Genomic DNA, 23,350 nt, shown 5'->3' with positions numbered 1-23,350 from the left:
GAGACTTGTGTCGTGTTTCATTTGTGCCTTCGATCCGTGTATTATAGTAGTAGCTACAGTTCAGAATTAGATCTTTATTCAAGTCAAATATCAGTATTTTTGTTTATTTTATACATAAAATACTCTTATTTATTCTTGCTCAAAAACAACTCGTATTTATTTGTATAGTCTGAAAACTATGGCGGATAACAAATATCTAAAAGATCCAAAGTCTGGATTTTAATTAACAAAATGCATAAAATTAATAGCAAAACAAAAGCTAAATAAAGGAATAATAAAGGCTTATACAATAATTTGTGTTGGACTATGAAAATAAAATATAAATAAAAAGATTATTTATATAAATAGAAATTATAAAATGAATGTGTAAACTTCTTTCTTAGTGAAGCTTTGAAAAGTAAAAACAACTGTTATGATATTGAATTATCACATTTATTTCAGGAATATTCCTGCGATAGTAACATAAATATTAAGTATAAGATTGAAATGAAAGATACTTAATTTAATTAGAACTGTCCCAGTTTGTTGGGACAACTATTAACAAGTTAATTGTGAACCAGTGAGTCAAGGGAAGAGTCCCTGGATGGACAGTTTCAACTTGGATATGCTGAACAAAAATGTGGGATCTTTTCATATATATATATATATATATATATATGTATTAATATTGTACTTTTTCAGGCAGGTATCAAACATTTAAGGTGGGATTCTTCCTCAAGACAAGTTCACGTCACAATTACAAAAGACTTCTATTCTTTGTCTGCTGGCAGATGAAAGTAGAAACATGTTTTAACCATCTTGTTCTATTATTCCAGAGGTCTCATATATTGCGTCTTCTGTCTATGGTCTGAAAAAAAGTTTGAAATGACAATATATTCATCAACTGGTGAGTAACTCTGGAGGTGTGACATTTAAAATACTTCAGCCTGTTAAACAAATGGTGTTTATTCTGACCATCAAGAGGTTTTGATATTGGCAAACACTGTTTACGTTAGTTCAAAGCCAAATGTAATTTGTAATACAAGCTAATAAAAGCCTTTATCAGACACTATTTTAACCAAAATGGGTAAAACAGCTTAAAAATCACAGAGATTAAATGTAAAAAGGATCTTCTCGGACCTGTCGGGGAAGACTGAAGGCAGATGTCGAGATGATGCAGACACAACTGATCTGGGATCAGGAAGATATGCAAATAAACTAGAATAGAAAACATAATTGCTCCACTGAGATGACGGAACTCTTTAATGACAAGGTATAAACAGAATCATTCAGGTTATTTAATGCTCATTATAATGGAAGATGAGCTGAAGATTGTGTGTCAAACCAGACTGAACAGTGACTTCATATCTGTCTGCACCTGACCTCAAGTGGCCAATGAGTGAACTGCAGCTTTTTGCCCTTCACTGTCTTAAACCAGATGCTGCCCTCATTATTACCTCTACGGTGGACCAGAGGCACAAAACAAATGTACAATTCACTGAAACAAATTAACAAATCGTGAAACTAATTTACTCTGAAACAAAATTACAATTTCCTGAAGAAAATTTACAAACTCTAAACAAAGTTACAATATATTGAAACGTATGTACACAATTCTGAAACTAGATTAGGAATTACTGATACAAATTTAGAAAACTGTGAAACCGAATTAAAAAATAATGAAACAAAATTGAAATTACTTTAAAAAAATGACAAACTCTGAAACAAAAAAACAAATTACTGAACCAAAGTACTGAAACAAATGTACACAATTCTGAAACAATATTACCAATTTTTGAAACTAATGACACAATTCCCAAACTAGATTAGGAATTACTGAAACACGTTTACTAACTCTGAACAAAGTTGCAATTAAATTAAAAAAAAATCTGTGAAACAAAATAACAAATTATTTTTTTTAATAAATTACTGAAACAAATTTACAAAACTCTGAAAACAAATTACAAATTATTAAGACAATTTTACAAACTTTAAAAAAAGTTGCAATTTGCTGAAAAAATTGACAAAACTCTTAAACAAATTAACTTATTACTGAAACTTACAGAAACAAAATTAAAAATTACTAAAACACATTTACAAACTCTGAAACAGAATGACAACTTTCCTGAAACACATTTACAAATTGAATTCATTGTAAATCTGTTTCAGAATTTGTTAATTTGTTTCATGTGTTTTTTATGGGAATGTTTTGAACTAAAGTATGTTTATCAATATACAACATACAGATCAGGCCAAAAGTTTTCACACACCTTCTGATTCAACGTTTTTCCTTTTGTTTTCACGATTATTTACGTGATAGATTTTCACTGAATGCATCAAAACTATAAATGAACACATTTAGAATTATGTACTCAACGAGAAAGTGTAAAATAATTAGCCACATTTCTTCTCTGGTAACTGCGATGCAGACTTTTGGCATCATCTTGATGACCTTCAAGATATAGTTTTTACTTCACATGTGCGTCTTTTCAAGCATACTTACTGGAATTTTTTGCCTTATTAATGGTGTTGGAACCATCAGTTGTGTTGTATAGAAATAAAGTTGATACATCCTTATACCTAATTGTATGGAAGAACAAACCATCATAACTCTTAGAAGTTAAGATCAGTCAGAAAACTTTGAACGAGCCTAGAATGTGTGTCCAAACTTTTTTTCTGTATATGTGTATAACATTATTATTATTGTATCACTGCTGGTATCTTCATCTTTGCACGTGTGACAAAGGAATTTGAGGAGTAAAGATGTCTCTGTGTCAAGGAGTGAAGGAGTAACCGACCTCTGACCATGTGGCTGATAAACTGCATGAAATGTGTCGACTCTGGAACCTGTTTTAACAACCGTCTGACAAAGAACTTCTTGATGTTTGTCTGAGATCAGTTCACAAAATGCGTAAATTCTGCAGCAATTACGAAAAAATGTCACCTGGAGTTACTTTTCGTTAGGTTGGGACAATCCTTCTAGACACGTTTGCGGCCGGAAATGGTTTCATGCATCACTTCAAACCTGGATTTGTATCCAAGTCCTCAGTCGTTGGTAGAGTGTGTTGAGTAGAAGTCGCACATTCTTCCCACACTGACTTCATTTCCTGCTGCTGTATTTTCTCTTTTATTTCGACTCAAACTTCATTTTTTTTTCACGGTAACTTCTCTCAAGTGAAAGAGTTCCCGCCAAGAGTCGACCCCCACATCTGGTTTCAATCTCTTTGAATGGGGAGATTTTCGGCGGGTGTTTAGTGTACACAGGAATGCACGGACCTCTGGTGATCAGATTACAACAGTGTGGCTCTGTTTGTTTTGTGAGACCAGAGCAGTTGGTGTTTGGATTCATGTGTAATCGTTGGCGAGCGGACAAAAGACGGAGCTGCCAAAACTGTTGTGGAGCGAAAAAAAATTGCAGAAGGTTGTGAACGTTCTAATGACCTCCTGAAACGAACCAGTCGGTGACGGTTGAGAAGAATCTGCTGGGAACATAAACAGAGCGGGAGAGAGACATGCGAGCGCAGATGGGCGTTCCTCGCCACTCTCACCGTGGAGCTCCTTCACGATGGCTGAGAAAAAGAACTCGCTCCTGAAGTGGGCTCTGATCTCCCTCCTGGTCTTCTCCGTTCTCCTCAACATCATCTTCATCTGCATCTACTCCAACAGGTCCCCGAAATGTGCCACCACGCAGAAGGTCCACCCTCCGCGCGCCAAGCACGACGACCGCGGCCAGGTCTTCGCCGATCTCTCCCGGGAGGAATACCATCAGGTCCAGCGCTACATGGTCCAGCAGAAGGACCTGGACGTGACCACCAGCCAGATCGCCAAACCCTCCGAGAACTTCCTGTTCCTGATCGACCTCTCCCTGCCCAAGAAGAAAGATGTCCTGTCGTACTTGGACGGGAAAGGAGCCAAACCCGTCCGCGAGGCCACGGTCGTGGTCTTCCACGGATCTCAAGGCCACATCAAGGAGTACGTAGTGGGACCTCTCCCCAACCCAACATACCACAAGGACGTCACCGTGGATCGGTACAAGACCGGTCTCCCCATCAACGCCCGCACGGTCACCAGCGGCGAGTACGTCCTGCTCTACGACTTCCTGGAGCGAGAAGTCTTCTCCAGACTTCCTCGACTCATGAAGGAGAGCTTTGACGTGGACGAGGGCAAGAAGCTGCAGGGGTTCGAGCAGATGCCTCGGGGGGTCCGCTCCAAGGACCGGAAGACCTGGATGTCTTTCTTCCGAGACATGAGCGGGGTGTACATCCTGCCCGTGGGCCTGGAGGTCCTGGTCCATCACGACAGCGTGGACGAGGGGGACTGGAGCGTGAAGAAGCTCTACTATAACGGTCAGTACTTCGACAGCGTGACCGAGCTCCGGGACAAATACGCCGCCGGTATGGTCAAGAAGATCGTCTACAAGGAGTCGGAGGACTACGGTTCTCTGAAGCCCGGGGACGAGCGGCGCCAGGTGGGTCCGCAGCCGTTTCAGGTGGAGGGCAAACGCTTCAGCGTCAGCGGGAATCAGGTTCTTTACCTGGACTGGAGCTTTGCCTTCGGGCTCAGCTCGGTCACAGGGATGCGGGTGTTTGACGTTCGCTTCAAAGGAGAGAGGATCCTCTATGAGCTGAGCGTGCAGGAGTCCATTTCCGTCTATGGTTCTGTCACGCCAGGCATGATGATCACCAAGTTCCTGGACACCAGCATTGGAATCGGACGGTTTGCCCACGAGCTGGTCAAAGGCGTGGATTGCCCCCCTGATGCCGTGTATGTGGACACCCACCGCTACATAGACGTCCCGGTTCCGGTCCGGTATCGAAACTCCATCTGCATATTCGAGGTCAACACGGGTCAGCCCTTGAGGAGGCACTTCTCCGACTTCTTCCAAACGAGCTACGGCGGGATGAGCAACAGCGCCCTGGTGGTCCGGACCATCACGGCCATCTTGAACTACGACTACATGTGGGACTTCATCTTCTACCAGAGCGGTTCGGTCGAGGCCAAAGTCCACGCCACGGGATACATCTCGTCTTCTTACCTGGTGGACGGTGCTCTCAAACACGGTCACCAGGTCGCGGAGAACGTCCTCGGGAACATGCACACGCACTTCGTCAACTTTAAGGTGGACCTGGACATCCTCGGTAAGTCCATCAAGTGCTGAATTAAAGCAAAAAAAATTAAAATAAAAAGCTCTAGTACCTTCTTAACCTTAGAGTTAAAGAGAAAACTACAACTTATGCAATGGTTTCCAAAGAAATGTTCCTAAAACTGCAACTAGAAACTTCAAATCAGTTTCGGGGGAATAATCGAGGAAACACCTGTTTAGGAAAAAATGGATGAACATTCAAAAAGTTTAAGAAATAGGAAGATTTTTTCATATCTATAATAATAACATGACTGGAGAGACTTCTGTGCTTTCAGTTTAGCACATATTTCTCTATATATCTTAACACTTAACACATCAATTTTGAAACTATTTTTTCAAAACTATGTTAAAGAGTTACTTCATAGCAAAATACTAATAAGATTATATTCTACTGATTCATCAAACCATTTAAAAGAAAATCACTTGAACATGAGCGACCAGTTTAATAATCAGCAGCTCCATATTATTTATATATATATTATCAGAAGAAAAGTCTCATCCAGGTTCGGGTCGGGGGGGCAGCAGCTTCAGCAGGGAGGCCCAGACTTTCCTCACATTGTTCAGCTATTTAAATATAAAATAAAATAGTAAATATTTATTAAAATCAAATCGAAAATCTTGAAAAGAATTCGAAGAAATCAAGAAATTATTATTATTTAACATAATAACAAAAAATGAAATAAACATCTGGACACGATGATTTAATTGATCAATAGAATTATACATACAGAGGAATTCAAATTAATCAGTATTAGAAATAGTTAGTTGTTAAAACATTTTTTCAATTCTGAGTTCGGGGGCAGGAGTGGAGTGAAAGTATCATGACGTTCTGTTCTATGTTAGTCTTTGTATCCTTTGTCTTTGTTATTTTTCTTTGATCTATGTTCTTTATCTTTGTCTTTAGACTTAGATTGTATCATCTTGTTCTTTCTCTTTATGTTCTTATTCTTATTTTATTTTTGATTTATTTTGATTTTTATTTAAAATTGCTGTATTTTCTGTGGCTATTGGAAAAAAACTATTTCAATAATCAATAATCAATAAAGTTTTACCTTACCTTACCTTAGTTATTAGCTGCCATTTAGGTTCCAGTTTAACATAGAATGATGAACATCAATTAGAAAACATATTTACTGACTGACATTCTTTAACGTCTTCAACATGACCCGCCTATGACATCATCACTACTGTTTCATGGCAGGAGTGAAGAACGTCTTCCAGACCAAAGACATGAAGTTCGTCAACACGTCGCTGCCCTGGATGCCCGAGCACTACGCCATGGTGCCCGAGCTGGTGGAGAAGCAGCTGAAGACGGAGCAGGTTGGTCTCCTCTGTTGTCATGCTCTCGGAGGTGGAGGCTGAAGATGCTGGTGGATGTTGCAGGAGGCGGCGCTGCGCTTCGACGCCAAGACTCCGCGCTACCTTCACATCGCCAGCAACAAGACCAACCGCTGGGGTCACCACCGCAGCTACAGGCTGCAGGTGTTCAGCATGACGGGGGACCCGCTCCCCGAGAGCGAGGCCGAGGAGCGCTCCATGTCCTGGGCCAGGTCGGTACCAACTTTGACCCTGAATATTCCTGCTCCGGGTCAGGGACGTTGACGGTGTGTTTCTCTCCTGGTTGAAGGTACAAGGTCGCCGTCACCAAGCACAAGGACGAGGAGCGAACCAGCAGCAGTGTGTATAACCTCAACAACATCTGGTCCCCTCCTGTAGACTTCAGCACCTTCATCCAGGACAACGAAAACATTGTGGATGAGGTGAGTCCGGATGATTTTAAACGTGTGTCATCCCTGGGTCAAGGTGACCCGAAGGCTGAAAACAAATGTGTTTGAGGTATCCCTTGTTTTGTCTCTGGGTCAATGTGATTCAGTGGCCCTACAAAACAAATGTGATTGAGGTATCCCTTCTTTTGTCTCTGGTTCAAGGTGACCCCGTGTCCTGACAGCAAATGTGTTTGAGGTATCTCTTGTTTTGTCTCTGGGTCAAGTTGACCCGGTGGCCCAAAAACAAAGTTGCCTCTGTGTTAAGGTGAACGACCTCCCTTGCTGGATACAACAAACACATTTGTTTTCTGGCCACCGGGTCATCATGACCCAGAGATAACACAAGAGTTAAGCCTTGAATTATTTATTTGAATAATTAAAATAGAATATTTATTTAATTTAAAATGCTAAGAATCACAGAGAAAAATGAATTTAGAAAATGTATTTTCTTTATTCTATTTTGAATTATATTTTATTACAAAAAAAACAACAGATTTAACTTTTCTATATAAAACGTATTCAATTAAATATTTCAATAAAAAAAATCATTTTAACCTTTAATATAGAAACTATTGAATTCAATGATTCCAAAAAACAATTAAATGCTTTAAAAACAACAATTCAATAGAATAATGGGGACATCATCCAGAAGAAAACCTCTGGGGTTTCATCTTGATAAGCATAAGATAGTTTTGAGGATTTAGAAATTCACTTGAATGGATTCTAGATTCTCTCTTGCCCTGAGTAGCTGGGATAGACTCCAGTTGACCCTCAACCTTGATGCAGGATTAAACAGTAGGGCAGTAATGATGTTTTAGGGTTTGTAAATAAAGTCAAATGAGCTCCTTGGCAGATGTATGCGATGTTGCTGCACTTGTATAGTTCCATATTAAAGCTCTTGCTACATGGAATATACTGACGTGTCTCTACCTGACAGGACCTTGTCGCCTGGGTCACCACCGGCTTCCTCCACATCCCTCACGCGGAGGACATCCCTAACACGGTAACCGTGGGCAACGGAGGAAGCATCCTGCTGCGACCACACAACTATTTCGACAAGGACCCGTCCATAGACTCTCCAGATGCCGTGTACATGCGACCGGGCACCGAGAGCAGCTGTGACTCGAACAGAATGGCGTGCCTTGCTCAAGAGACCTGCGGTCCTGTGCTGGAGCCCTTTTCCTACCAGGGCTTCGATAATGTGGTCAAGTTTGAAGACTGGTTCGAATGACTTTTCATTTCTGAGCCGACTTTTTACTCAATAAAAACTGAAAATGGAGGAAATAAACGAGTGGAAAAGTAGATTATCTTAGAACAAAAGTGGGCAGTTAGATTCCCTCAGGGGTCGTATCAAAGACTGGGAATATTGAAAGGGGTCATCAAGCACAAAGAAAGAAGAGACAAATAAAAGTAGCTTTTATAGGATCGGAAAACATATTATAAAATAAGATCAAGATGTCATTTCATTGCATATTTGATGATATTCCATTTGTTAAGATCCTGAAGAACAAAAAGTATTACATTTGTTTTAAATTCTTATATTAAATAATAATTTTCAAATAAATCTAAATTAGCTATTTTACTGTTTAATATATCATCTTATATTTAATTCTAGAAATATGATGTAAAATTATATTATGCAAAAAAAGAAAGACAAGAGAAAATAAGTCTTTAAAATAACATATCTAATGACTCAAAGTAGTTAAATAATACAATTGTTTTCCAACAGAAACATTCATTGATGATCATTTTATAGTTTCACTGTGACGGGCCGCAAAAAATACAGTCAGAGGGCTGCATGTGGCCCCCAGGCCATGCTTTTCTAACAACAGGTTTATTTTAAATTAATAAAATGAAAGCAGATTAATTTATGTCCAGAAAAATAATTAAATGTTCACCATTCTAGCGCCACCTGTTGACCAGCTACCACTGCTCAAATGGTTCAATGCAAGTCAGGACGGACTAAAGCTTTCTGTTGAATAATCCTTATATATACGTCCTTAATGACAAAATGTCGTTCGACGATACATCGACAGTGACTATTCGCTCTGTGTACAACAGGGGGCGCCCTGCAGCTTCTCGGGATCACAATCGACTTAAATACACAAAAGAAATCACCCGGTTGCGTCGTATAACACTTTAAAATCACTTTTATTGAAAAATATTGTGCAGGAAGTGAGTCCTGGAAAGACGTAGAAGGCGAGTCGCACAAACAAATAATGTCATATATATATAATTCGAGGTGTGTGTGGATGTGGTTAAGACTACATCGTGTGGTTAAGTGACACACAGAGGGAAATAAAAAGAGAGTAAATATTAAATCAGCAGTCTTTAAAAAATCTATTATTTGCTGGTGCTCTTCTGGGTGTCCTGAGCTCTGAGCAGACCTTCATATATGCAGTCAGAGCGACACACACCTGTGGTTGCAGCAGTAACTCCGTGTCACACACACACACACAGGAGCAGGAACGGTTGTGGACACCAACAACAGTCTGGATGTTACAGACTCGTGCTGCGCTCGCAGCTCAGACGGAGAGAGACACGAAACTGTTGTACTGCTCGATGTTCCTCTTCAGGATGTCGGAACACGGGCCGAGGACTCTCTCGAACCTGGGCCGGTCCAGCTTTACGCACTTGAGGGGTCCCGAGGCGAGGACGGTGGCCGCACGAGGCCGGTTCATCAGGAGGGCGATCTCACCTGGAGCACAAATCATGTCATCAACTACTGAAGACCATATCCAGGACTTCACAAATGTGACTTTTATTCCAGTTAAAAATGTATGGAATCGGACCTCAGAGAGAAAACTGCATTAAATATATGAAATTTAAATTTGCCTAAAACTACAAAATTTGCCACTGAAACGGATATAAAGGACTTTATAAACGGCTGTTTTTTAAACTGGTTTAGGACTATTACTGTATAATGAAACAAAATAAAGGTTTATTTGTTTCTTTGTTATTCCATAAGAAATGGAAATGAAGCACACTTTTTTCAATTCATTTATTATAAAGGAAGCGCCTTTTTGGGTCTTATACATATTTTTAATGATTACATTTTTTTAATTAAAGCAATTTTCTTTGATTGGAAATAAATGTTTCTATTGTAAAGAAAAGTCACTTTTTATCTATTGAAGAATCATATTTAGTTGAACAAAAAAAGCAACACATCTGCCTATGTAATAAAAAAATGTTAGCATTTAGCTTTGATATTAAACTCTGTCGACAAAGTCACACTGGTTATATGTGATTAGAACTAAACTTATTTAGAACAAACATTAGCATAACAACAAACAAATGTGTCCATTAAACCGTACAGTTGAGCCCCATGACTGGTTTAATTGACATTATCTAGTTTTTTTTACTTTTATTTTACTAAACATTTACTTTAGATTTGTATGAAAATAAGATTAATCGTTTTTCAAAGCAGTCAAAAAAACAGCTTCCTTTAGATCTAGAACACAGTAGAAAAACAACATCCCAACATACTGTAACTATGACACTTTACCCTAAAAAAATAATAAAAAAAATACACATTCTAATCTACAAATGTGTGGTTTTATCTCAATAACAACAGTTACGATCCATAAAAGTGTCCTTTAATGCTAATGAAGCTTTGTGTGTCTCTATATGTGGCTTGACAGTTGGTGACAGAAGCTCCTCTTATCCACTGACACTTGAATCATTTTCCATCACATACACAGACAACGTCTGAAAGTGTAAACACAACCCAGAATGTTTCCATTCAAACACCACAGATGGTATTCAGGCCACATGTGTTACTAGTGAAACACACTATCAACAACAACAACCATCTAGAAGTTTAGTTACTCACCAAAGTAATCTGAAGGTCCAAGTCTGCCCACCTCCACGAATTCCTCGTGCTCAGAGCGTCTCTGCAGCACTGCCGCTGTTCCCTGGAGCAAGGCAGCATCACATTAAAAACCTGTGAACCTCTTTACACGGTTTTATATTTGTCACTTAAACATCAATGATAATGAAAAGCATGTGTGTATCGAGCTGTGACTTTGTGGAACATTTTGTGGACAGAAATTAAACGGTACAAATATAAATCCATTTTAAAAATCTAAAAATAATATTACTGAAAGAGTATTTTGTATAGTATTATAACTGAGGATGATGATGGATAAAACTAGAAATAGGATCATGTTGATGGTTAAATAGCAATTAACTTAGTACATTGTATATATTGTGATAAAGATAAAAACGTAGTATGTTTGTGTTAGTAGTAGTGTGTCGTAGGTAGATATACAGACATCTGCTTAGTATATGCGTATATATACAATTTTATATTACATTGTACATTATTGTATTAAATTATATTTTATATATGTGGCATAGTTTTATTTTATGTAACTATATGTCTCTATATATACTAAATAATATTAAATTAATAGAGTATAAAAGGGTTAGGACAAGTATTTTTATTTCTTCCTCCTATTTTAACTGTATTTTTACATTTTTAATTTGTAATTTTTTAATTTTAAAGAACTTTTTTTTACTGCTGATTAAATATAACTGTGTCCTGATTATTGTCGTTAACACAAAAAGAGCTTCTTCATCAGAGGTTCAAAACATGTCATATCTCAGGCACCTCCAGGATGATGAAGAACTCGTCTCCTGGCTCTCCTTGCACCACAATCTTCTGCCCGTCCTCAAAGGGAACCGTCTCCAGAGCGTCGGCTACAGTGAGACGCTCCCATTTGTCCAGAGACTCTGTTCAGCATCAGGAAAAGGAAAATGTTGTCAGTCCACAGCTGAGTGTGCCTCACTTTAACATTATTACGATTCGTAACTTGTTGTCCAAATTATTGTGGTTAAAGCTAAAGAGATTTGAATTGAGACTTGGCACAATCTTCAGTTTATTAACTGACATAACTTCTTTAATTAAGCAACACTTTGAGCTGAAACAGTCACAAACTCGAGGTCCGAGAGGAAAAAGGTTTGGCTCACCCAGGATAGAGACTTTGCTGAGGAACTCTTCGTACATCTTACGCTTCCTCAAAGTGCTTCCCTACACAACCCATCACCAGGAGAGTTTAGAAGTGGCCTCACAATCAAGTCAGAGTGTCTGCTCACCATCAGGATTCTTCTGTAGCTGTCCCGGTCGATGCCCCACAGCTTGACGTCAGACTTGGCTTGCACCGTGGCGGCGCGAGGCGTCCCGTAGATCAGCGCCAGCTCCCCGAAGCTGCCTCCTTCTCCGATGCTGGTCACCAACTCGTTGTTGACATAAACCTGGACAGAGACATGTTTGCTGTGGGTCTCTGTCAGTTAAAAAAAAAATCTAAACTAGAAAAACGTACATCCATTTCTCCCTGATCAATGACATAGAAGTTGTCTCCTTCATCACCTGCCAAAAGAAAACAGAAACATCAGATAACTGGAGTCAAATATGAAGGTAAAGATTAAGTACGAACCTTGGACAATGACGGTCTCTCCGGCGATGTAGTTGACTGAGAACATTGCATCAAAAATATCACTGAGGAGAAATGAAAGAATCATTAGAACGATGACGTTGTGAGCTCGACGTGTTGAGCTAAACTAGAAGCACCTTCTTTCGTTGTCGTCCAGGTGAGCGAACAAGACGTTCTTCTCCATGGCTTTGGACAGAGCCGCCGTGCTTTTATAGTCTTTCGGGATGACCTGGAATCAGAGACGGTATTATAGTTCTTTCAAGGTTGTGGTTCATGACCTTCAACTTTTTTGTGAACGATTTTCAAGGCGGCAGGAATGAAAATCGTCACCTCCAAGGACCATGCTTTTCAGCCATAATAATGCGGGGAGTTATAGTATCTTGAGGTCTTGGTTCAAAAGTGTAAGATATATTAAAAAATAATAATTCACATTAACATATATTCACATAATTTTGGGTTACAATTTAACTTCTGGCGGCTAGATGGCAGCTTTCATTACGTCCTCGGCAGCTAAAAGAACAAAGAAATCCTGCGAGATCCCTGCAATTACTGAGGACAAGAGGATACTGTAAACTCCACCAGCTATAAAATGTGATGTTTGGACATATTTTGGATTCAAAACACATGAAAGCAGTTACGACTTCGTCAAGAGTCATGTGGTCTATAAAGTCTGCCCCACCAGAGACAAGTACTCTAGTAATACTACAAATATAACATTTCATAATAATATGCAGGCCTGGCTTAATGTTGATTCTATCAAATGTTGTACAGTATGCCCCCTCCCCCCAAAAAACATACTCAATCACAATACTGATAACTTTCCCTAAATCTTTGAGTCCTAATTTAAGCCACAATAAGTTCAAACTATACAATGACACCAGATCAGGAAAAGGCATGAACGAGGACGCTGCCCCGCTTCCTAAAAAACACCCACTTAACACCAAGGGACGTGCAAATGCAACAGCAGTAACAACTGAAAGAACATGTCGAGGCCAATAAACTCATCGCAAAAGTCACTAGGAAGATGAACGCCAGTCACGTCCACATAAACAGTGCTGCCTCTGTTTAGATTCCAACAAATGCTTCCAATATTTGTGAAACAGACAAAGCTGTGGAGGGAACAGGAGAGGAGGGGATTAGGTTACATGACCCAGTTAAACAGAGATAAAGTATACTTCTAAAGGTGATGCTTGTTTATGTTTGTTGATTAAGAGATGTCCAGAAAACTTGTGTAAGGCTGTGGTTAAATAGCAATATAAGCTAATTATGGACAAAAGATGCAAGACAATCTGAGATCCTCACCTTCCGGACGTAGGAAGTAGCATCCTCCTCTGTGTACACCTCAGCACTGATGGCTCCTCTTCGATTCCGTCCTCGTACGACTGGATTCATGAGCGGAGACACCTCGTCGTCACGCGAGTCTCTTCTCATGCTGGACTTCTGCTGGGAGGCCATCTGCTGGGCCTCCTCCTACACAGCACACATCTCAGGAACCTTCCACTCCACTATTATACACAACGCTGTTGACTGTCACTTACCCTTTCTAGTCTGTCGAAGTGCTCCCTCAGGAATGCCATGGGTTTCTCTGGGCGGGCCGTGCAGAGCTGCACGATGCAGTCCTTGAGCAGCTGGTGGATGTTGTGCTTCTGAACATACACCTCACACTCTCGTAAACTCCGCTCTTCATCGCTGCTGGAAGTGTTTGACGCCATTGTAACCGTTGCTGATTTTAGAAAGAGATAAACATTAGAAATCACGCATCACAGTCAAGTGGTAACAAAATCCTTGCTTTTAGATGTAACTAAGATCATAGATAAATTAAGAACGTGGATGGATACTATTCCTTTAAATACTATATATATTTTTATCATCAGTTAATTTATGATAATCAAATTCAGCACCAATGATGATATAAAGTACTCTTATAAGATCTGTATAAAATAAGATGATTGAAGACCATGAATCCATATAGTACAACACAATTGTATGTTCAAAACCTTATTGCAGCCTTTATTGTTACAGGACACATTATTTTACAGGACCATTACCCTATTTTATCTGTAATATTTGATAACATTTCCTGTAAAGTGTCAACATTTGGTCACATTTACTTCTTTGTAAAACATAAAGATTTTTTTTTTAATGTAATGTTTATGTGCAATATTCTGTCAGACCGTTGATGATGGTAATCATTCCATTATGCTCTGTACCCGCAGTGCTCGATGCAGTGTTTATTTTGCTTTACAGGCACCATGTTAGTACGACCAGGGCCTCAAATATCTACTTCACACAGTCACTAACACATCATTTTTGGAAAGAGACTTGTTATACAAATAAAGTGGTTTTAATGGTTTTACAATGCCAAAAATGTTTAGTTTTAAGAATATAATACATTTATATAAACTGTACTATTTTTGTTACGATGTAACATTTGTGTATAGACTTTAAGTTGTAAATAACTATTTGTGCCTGAAATACAAATGAACCTTTTTGGTTATTTGACATACTTTAAAAATCTGTTCCTCTGTGATCCGAGGAGAACCGTAAGGACACAACAAGTTGACTTCTGGACATTGTGAGACATCACTGATGCTCAAGGTCATGGCAATTTATTTTAAAATGTAAATTATTTGTAGTAGTTCACCCATTACTACTTTTGACTTTAGTTCCATACGGTGTTTGTTGAAGTACCAGGTTAAAAAACAACTGGAAAAAAAACTTTTGAAAAAAATAATGTTTAAAAATGAAGATGTCCACATTACGTCTAACGTCCTAGTTTTGGTAAAATATTAATGTAGTGTGACTTGTTTACTGTCAAATGTACTTGTGTACTTACCCAAAATGAATTACTTAATGAAAATAAAAATATGTTGCAAATGTTAAGCTAACGCGGGTTAATATACTTTTACATTACACAGTAACAACAACATAGCATGTATCCATATTGTTTAAGCTTTTAAACACCATAACTCAGATGAATATCCTTCAAGGCGGCCATTGTTACAATAGTAAAGCTTCATATTAAGAAGAATATAATATCAATACCACTACAGTTCGTACAGTAAATGCTACGTTGTTAGCTGCTAATGTTTTGCACGATCCTTTCCCACTGACTAACATGACCTTTTCTGTTTAGACAACTGTAAGTACCTCAAGAAAACACGCCTGGTTTGTAAAAACGAGGTTAAAATGTGAATATACATCAACATTAACGGCTCAAAGCGTTGAAAAATACTTTAGCTTCTCGTGCTAACTGAGCCATAATTTAAGTAACGTGTTTAACTGCGCTTTTATCGTTCATGTCTCATAAACACACGCACTTGTTTACGTTCATATTTTTAAATAAAACAAATGCAGGAAGTTCTTACTGAAATATGGACCTTCGTCGTCGTCGTTTGTTTTCTTTTAGCTTCGACGAAAAACCACTTCCGCCCAATTCGTCACTACGGTCACTACGGTAACCGATGAAACATGTTGCGCATTATTGGTTCCTTTACGGTAAGAAAAAAATCACATTGAAAGATGAACAAACTGTTTTTCATATCATCGTTCAGGACTCGTCTAATATGAAATAATTACTTTAAATAAATGTTTTATTCATTGCTGTTTTTAAAATAACATCCACAATTATTTTGTCTCCAGTTGATTTTTTGCTGGGATCTTGTATGTTACAAACTATGTTATTATATATTATTATAACTAAAATAATTTGACAAGATCTCTACTAGTTCAATGTAGTCAAAGTGCAAGAGCATTTACAATAGTTTTATTTTTCTAGCAGCATAAATAACTCCATTTCGCAACCCCTTTCTGAGTCCCAGGTTAGATGTACAATGCTAGTTTTTCGGCAACATTTAGCCCACAGACCAAAGTTGAACACTGTTTTTCAGATTAACCGTTTCAGTTATAAATAGAACTGCTTTATACTTTTTTTTTTACTTCTCATCTGCGTTGTTTTGAAAAAATATGAGATGGAAAAAGAGATGATGATTTGGTTTTTAATGCAAACTAGGTATTATGAGGCCAAAGGGGAACATGACCTGGTAGTTACATCATTACAGGTCATGATACTTTCACAAATGTGCTTAACTAGAACTACCATTGAGAATTGTATAATAAGTAGTAGAGATATTGTTTCAGTTTCAGTTTCAGTTGTTACTGATGTACTGTAAAGTTTGACCTGACCTGTACACAGGTACAGTCAAGGTAAAATCCTTTTAAGACACGAAGGACTGAACAGTACATGTTTTATAACAAAGATATAGAGTTCAGGAAATTGTGACTATTGTGAGGAAAGTAAACGGGAGAGCATGTATTAATTGATTTAATTGATATCCAATAGTAATGAAGAGATACAAAGACAAAAAGTTTTTTTATTGGATTTAAAGGATAATTTTATCAGAAGTTCTTATGATATATGTCTATTAACAGTATTTATATAGTTGAATTTCATGGAGATAAGAGAAACTATGTCCACTAAATGTAGACTCCGTACCAGTAGGTGGCGGTAATTCCCCAAAGAAATGTTCAGTGTTTGTCCAGGGTATGCAGTGAAAAGAGGACTTTGTACTGGGACATGCATGTTTTTTCATGACTTTGACTTTCGTTATCATGGTTGATTTGTGCATGTTTTTCCTGCATTTATTGTAAACCCTGCATCTGTTTGGTAATAAAGACTTCTTGGGAAACAATCTTGTTTTCCTCAGGCTAGTGAACTCATTTGTTATACCCACAAGTCATTGCAGCGCTCACTATAGTACACACTGCTGACTGTCCATTTGCTGAGGGATTTGAAAGAATGCATTTGCAGTGTTGTGTCTGCAAGCCTGGTCCTGCTTCACCACAGCTCCAGATAATGTGCTTTTACAACCTCTGCCAGCAGACACACCCACCTTTCTTTCCCCTCAGATTTAACGCTGGCACTTCCTTCTCATTGCTGCTCCGCTCCATTCGTGTTGACTGCCCAGAGTCCGCGGATAGAGACCTGCACCCCTGAACATCCACCTCCAAGTGACCCTCAGAGTCTTCCAGGTAAGGATTGGTTTTACTTGAAATCTTCTGCTCCCTAACAATTGGACTTTTCAAGCCCATCGGTCTCTTTCTAAAAGATAAAAAAAGTAGGGACTAAAAGAGATCCTATGTCTGTATTTATTGTATTTCTTCTGAATTCTTACAATTAGATTGCGCAAGAGCAGTACGCAGGTATGTATGAGGAACTATTTGCTGAGTGACACACCTAAGCACACTTATCAGTGATCGTTCATAGTTGAACATAAAGACTCAGGTTCAAAATCTGTGTCACAGTTTTCTACCTTAAAAATAAAAAAAAGCTAAACAAGACCATAGACTGTTTGCTGCATTGAGGTAAGACTTTAGGAACATAAATGGGTTTTGAAAATGTATCTTAATAGTTACTTCAAAGCTTATTAGTTATTACATGATATTGGTAAAACAGACAAATAGATGTGGAAACAAATTGAAATGATCAACACAAATGGGGTTAATGTTAATATTTGTTTTATTATATATCAATGTGCTGTGATGACTGTGTTTCATTAGCAAGTGTTATATATAAATCAATAAATAAATGATCCATTACCAATCGTAGAAAAAGCTGACTCACTATTACTATTACTATTACTATTACTATTATACAAGTAAGTAAGTTTTATTTGTGGGGTGAAGTAAACATCGAAGATGCTTTGCCACAAGCTGAGGGAACTAGTCTGAAAATGGTGCACGTCGTCCCTCTGGTATGGTGTTGCTTCAAACAGCCACATTTGAAACCCTTTCGCATCGTCAGCAGTCATCTCAGGATCACCGATGTTTCGCCCCTTAACCTGTACACCTCGCCTTAGTCTGACTAGGATTTGCCTGCGGAAGGGTTCCAGCAATGAGCTCTCCTTATTCAAAGCCATCTTGAGTTAGATTCGGCTACTGTGGCTCTATCTCTGGTGGCCTTCTTCGGTTGTTTGGACTCCAGACCCATCCTGTGGAGGAAGAAAGGCACCGACTTCGGTGGGGAAGCTTTTTGCGTGCCATCCTTTTAGGACGGCACGCAAAAAGCGATTAAATCGATCAGGTCTTGGTACTTGGCTTGCATCGATTGATGAGCCAAGTCCATTCTTTCATCCCAGGGCACTGTGAGCTCTACCACTATGATGGTTTTTGTGCGGTAAAGTACCTAGAAGTGTGAAAACAAGTGCATCAAAAATGATCGTATGATGCTGTCTTATAAAGGCCCGCTAAGAAAATAGATTTTTGATCAGAAATTAAAAAAATATATATCTTGGTATCAACAAAAACCGAGAAGTTCATAACCATGATGGTCACGGCAGGATAAATACTTCACTCACTACAACATGACAACTAATAATACTTCATTGTATTGATTCAAGCCACAACACTGCAGCTTCAGAAACAACCCTTAAGTTCTGCCCAATCTCCTCCCAGGATCTGCGGCGGCGCGTCGTTCGTCCCACATTCCTTCTCTGTCCAGGCATGTCTCTCTACAGCTTCGGGTTGGAACCCATCTCCTGCCACACCTGGAACAAAGACAGGACACGTAGGTGAAACCTTCAGGTTGTGTTGCGTCTGCAGGAACATCGATGAAGACACAGAGCTGGACATCCATCATCCTCGCTGATGAGTTTAATGCATTTCCTTCTTCCCGTAAATGCATTAGTGTTGCTGGGGAGGCAGAGAAGAATCCGATTATCTTCTCAAGAAAATAGACTCGATGATGCACATCCACAAAAATGGATTGAAGGATTTTTTCTGTATAAAGTGATGATTCAGGAAATAAATTTGTTTGTAGGACATTAAAAATACATTTGTTAAAAATAATAACAACTGACCAGCAATCTTGAATTATAACGAAAACAACAACAATCTTTAATCAGACATTAGGTCCTGCATCTACCATATATACATAAATACTTATAGGGTGTAAAATACTATAAAAAAATTACAATAATTCAATTAACCCTTGTGTTGTCTCTGGGTGAACGACCAGAAATACATACGCAGCCGTAGAGGTTGTTCATCTTGACCCAGAGGCAACACACGGGTTAGGATTTTTTTTTAAACTTAATATAGATTAAAATGATATGATAGACATTAGATATAATATATAGACACACATGCAAAATGATCCTACCTTATTTATTTAAAAAGAAGAATGTTCAGAAAAATATTGTAAAGTGAATTATCCATTTTAGAAAATGAAAAACATTTCTTCATGAAATTAAATCAATAAAAAATACACCTCCTTGTCATGCCCTTTTAACTTCAGGTTTGAACTATATTATACGCATTAAAATGTTGCTCTCTTGGGATTTTGAAAATCTGACCCACTTTCTTCTAGACTAATTTTCTTTTTGACCTACTTGTATGACAATGTTGTTACACTAACCTCAATCTTGGACTAAAAATATGAGGAATGTAGCACCTATTTTCTCGATGTAAGTTATATCTGACAGACTCTCTATTTTTTTCTGCTCAGAAATTGCGTTGAGTCCGAACAACAATGAGGTTTACATCTACGAGAAGAAAGGAAAAGACTGGATCAAGATCCACGAGCTGACCGAGCACAGTGGACGCATCACAGGTAACAGCTGTTTTTGAGGTTTATTTTCAAATGAGAGCCTCGTATGTATCGGTTAGGGTCAGGAACTTTTACAGGGACTCCAGTAAACAGAAAACAATCATCGGAAACAGTCCTTTACATTGTGACCACTGTAACAGAAACTAGGAAAATAATACCTTGTTCATGAAATATGTTTTATATAAACCCTAAGAAGGAAGATATTGTATTGACTCCAAGTCATCAGATTTCTTTTTGACCTGCTCTGTGTCCTCAGGGATTGACTGGGCACCGGATTCAAACCGTATCGTGACATGTGCTGCTGACCGTAATGCGTACGTGTGGACGCTAAAAGATGGCGCCTGGAAGCCCACCCTGGTGCTGGTGCGCATCAACCGAGCAGCCACGTGTGTGAAGTGGTCTCCTCTGGAGAACAAGTTCGCTCTGGGCAGTGGAGCCCGTCTCATCTCGGTCTGTTACTTTGCGAAGGAGAACGACTGGTACGAGACGCTGCAACATCTGAAACCTTCTAAGTGAAGACAGTATTTGACTCTTGTTGTGATCCTTCAGGTGGCTGAGTAAACACATCAAGAAGGCGATTCGTTCTACGGTCCTAAGCCTGGCATGGCATCCCAACAACATCCTGCTGGCTGCTGGGTCAGCTGACCTTCAATGCAGGTGATGGTCAAATGTTGAGGAAGCAAAAATACTATTTTGTATATCATAGAGTAGGGGCCACGTTATAGAGTGTGACGATCAAGCCAGAAAAAAAGAAGCAAAGAGCCAAAATATGATGGAATAACTTTGAAAAAGATCAATCAAGTAACAAAAGAAAATGTAAAAAGTATAATTATCTTAATAAACATGAGTAAATATCCTAAATTGGAAATGTATTGTATTTTAAATGGCGTTAAAAAAAACTCCTCAATATTCATGTAAAATATTTTGAGGGCCAAGTAAAACAAAAAAAAAGACACATTTAAAAAAAAAAAAAAAAGGATCTAAGTCCTCAAACAAAGAACTTTACCAATTTATATTTAGAGTTGAGGTAGTTATTTCTTCTTTACCGCTTAATTGAAAATGATGTCAACAGTGAATGCTAAACATGGTTTTGTTATAAGAATCAGAATCATAAAACGCACAAAAACATTTGATTCTTCTAACAATTTTTTTTTATTTTTTTTATATTAATCTGATTTTTTTTTTATTAGAATCATAATCATCAGAATATTCAATGGAATTAAGTCCAAATATAACTTTCCTGAATTGTAAGAAAATCTGCTTTTTGTGCCTCCCAGGGTTTTGTCTACCTACATCAAGGACATCGAGGACAAGCCTGGTCCTACGTCATGGGGGGCCAAGATGCCGTTCGGGGAGGTGAAGATGGAGCATAAGGACTGCGGCGGTTGGGTTCACAGCGTGAGCTTCTCCCCCAGTGGAGACCAACTGGCCTGGGTGTCCCACAGTAGCAGCATCACGGTGGTCGACGCTGCTCAGAACAACGCGTGAGTCCACATGTAGTACCACAGAACCACCACTTGGTGACATTAGCTTGTGCTCCTGACCGATAGTAACAGAAATCCACTGGTTTCTTGTCCACAGAGTTACTCAGCTGACCACGAAACGACTCCCCCTGCTGAGTGTCCTGTACGTCAGCGCGACTGAGATTGTTGCCGCGGTAACTACCAACTTCTTGCCTCAAATAAAAACGTTTTATAATTTGTATCTGCTTCTTGTTCGGACATTAAAAGACAAATTACAAATGTTTTTTACAGCCATATTTTGCGATTGAAGTAGACTCTCATTAATAATAATTTAAAAAAAAAAGAAAAGATGATAACATTTTGCCTTCTGTCCGCCAGGGTCATGACTGCTGCCCGTTCCAGTACAGCTATAAGGGTCCGGGTGCTCTGGAGTTTGTGAAGAAGCTGGACATCCCAAAACAGGTGTCCAAAATTAGCATGTCCGCGATGAAACACTTCCAAAACCTGGACAAGAAGGCCACCGAGGACGACAGCAAAGAGATCACCACTCTTCACCAGAACACCATCACGTAAACAATGTCTACTGTTCGCACATGTATTGTATGAATACCAGTCTTTCACGGATGTGTTACATGTTATGTGTGTGTTGTTCCTGCAGGCAGCTGCGTGTCATGTCGGGGACAACAGACCGAGTGGACAAGTACAGCAGTGTGAGTCTGGACGGTGCAATGGTCATCTGGGAGTTCAAGGTACATAAATAAAATAAAATTAATCGGGTCTCGTGTCCCAATTATCAACATATTTCATGAGCAAAACTGTAGGTGTCGTATATTGACCAGCAGACAATCTAACTCATGTCTTCTTCTTTTCCAGCACTGAGAGCTGCAGTGATGAAACAAACCTCCATCATTAGATGAACGTACTCTTGAAGTTGGCGTCGAGTTACTGACCATGACTGTCTGTGAATTACTCTCAATAAACACTTTTTTCTTATCATATTTTTAATGAACTCTTTGTTGTTCTAGGCTTCGATTTTTTTCCCTTTTCTCCACTTCTGGTGCTATTTTCTTTTTCGTGTCCGACTGTTTTAGTTAGAAATCATATTTGCAATAACTCCGTAAACTTTGCAAACACAATTCTGTAGTTTCTAATATCAGAAATGTTTGTTTACTGGTCCGTCAACCTGCTTTCCATTTCTTAGAATGGGGCTAAATGAATATCAGCCGAGCACACTGTCTTGCTTGTGTTGATTTTAACTTTTTGGGTTGTTTACTTGGGTGTCGTGACACAAATAGTCGGCCAGAAATCCTATCCCCGCTGTGGTCTGTGCCTTCAGAAATAATCTCGAATAACGTTAATAAATAACCTATATTTGACTTCATCTACCAATAAACCAGTTCCAGCATATGCCACTGGATTAGTTGCCAGTTACCTAGAGTTTAGGCTTTCATGCTGGCATTGTTTTTTTTTTCAAAAGGAGGAAATATGAGCACAACCAACTCTTCGTAAAAGGATAAGGGTGGAAAGTGTCTGTCTATTCATTTATCTGGGCACAATCACCAATGTAGGCCACCCTAGAACTCCCCATAGATCTTCTGGTGGGCCCTTAGGACCACACCTCAAGTTTGTCAGTACTTGATTTTCTGGAACTCCTGTTGTGTTATCAGTTTTTATCTTGATCTTTTAAGTATATACTTTATTGAATATTGTTTTGATTGTTTAAGTGCTTTGTGACCCTGGTCTGGAAAAGCGCTATATAAATAAAAATGACTTACTTACTTACTTACTTTTATTTATTTAACTCCCTTCTTTTTTAAAAATAATTGTATACATGTTTTGTTTAGGGAAATACATTTCATGGATGCATTGTGGAAGTTAATTAATAAAAGTCAACATTGATTTTTTATTTAAAGATACAGTATATCTATTAAACATTGTTAGCGGTAGCTCATAGCTCA

At 38.7% G+C, this 23,350-nt stretch overlaps 3 protein-coding genes across 3 annotated transcripts; 2 read left to right on the top strand and 1 right to left on the bottom strand.

Annotated features, from left to right (window-relative positions):
- Positions 1–3,534: 3,534 nt before the first annotated feature.
- LOC148065252 (primary amine oxidase, liver isozyme-like) lies at positions 3,535–8,373 on the top strand. Its single transcript, XM_087808773.1, has 5 exons — positions 3,535–5,117; positions 6,324–6,442; positions 6,506–6,672; positions 6,750–6,882; positions 7,826–8,373. Exons 1-5 carry the CDS (start codon positions 3,545–3,547, stop codon positions 8,117–8,119), a joined length of 2,286 nt encoding a protein of 761 aa, XP_087664899.1. The 5' UTR covers positions 3,535–3,544; the 3' UTR covers positions 8,120–8,373.
- A 647-nt stretch (positions 8,374–9,020) lies between these two features.
- On the bottom strand, positions 9,021–15,781 carry prkar1aa (protein kinase, cAMP-dependent, regulatory, type I, alpha (tissue specific extinguisher 1) a). The gene is made up of 11 exons (XM_087808774.1): positions 15,692–15,781; positions 13,862–14,046; positions 13,626–13,793; positions 12,461–12,552; positions 12,327–12,388; positions 12,213–12,259; positions 11,986–12,144; positions 11,860–11,920; positions 11,501–11,622; positions 10,721–10,802; positions 9,021–9,586 (listed from the first exon to the last, which is right to left on the bottom strand). Exons 2-11 carry the CDS (start codon positions 14,033–14,035, stop codon positions 9,414–9,416), a joined length of 1,140 nt encoding a protein of 379 aa, XP_087664900.1. The 5' UTR covers positions 14,036–14,046; positions 15,692–15,781; the 3' UTR covers positions 9,021–9,413.
- Positions 15,782–17,204: 1,423 nt separating this feature from the next.
- Positions 17,205–22,390, top strand: LOC148065250 (actin-related protein 2/3 complex subunit 1A-A). The gene is made up of 10 exons (XM_087809618.1): positions 17,205–17,354; positions 18,777–18,888; positions 19,828–19,932; positions 20,186–20,408; positions 20,479–20,586; positions 21,207–21,413; positions 21,511–21,586; positions 21,771–21,961; positions 22,051–22,141; positions 22,266–22,390. Exons 2-10 carry the CDS (start codon positions 18,825–18,827, stop codon positions 22,269–22,271), a joined length of 1,071 nt encoding a protein of 356 aa, XP_087665744.1. The 5' UTR covers positions 17,205–17,354; positions 18,777–18,824; the 3' UTR covers positions 22,272–22,390.
- Positions 22,391–23,350: the final 960 nt, after the last annotated feature.

This window comes from Callionymus lyra, chromosome 15, assembly GCF_982586985.1.
Source record: "Callionymus lyra chromosome 15, fCalLyr1.hap1.1, whole genome shotgun sequence".
In the NCBI taxonomy this organism is placed as follows: domain Eukaryota; kingdom Metazoa; phylum Chordata; class Actinopteri; order Syngnathiformes; family Callionymidae; genus Callionymus; species Callionymus lyra.
This window is presented reverse-complemented; position numbering and strand designations above follow the sequence as displayed.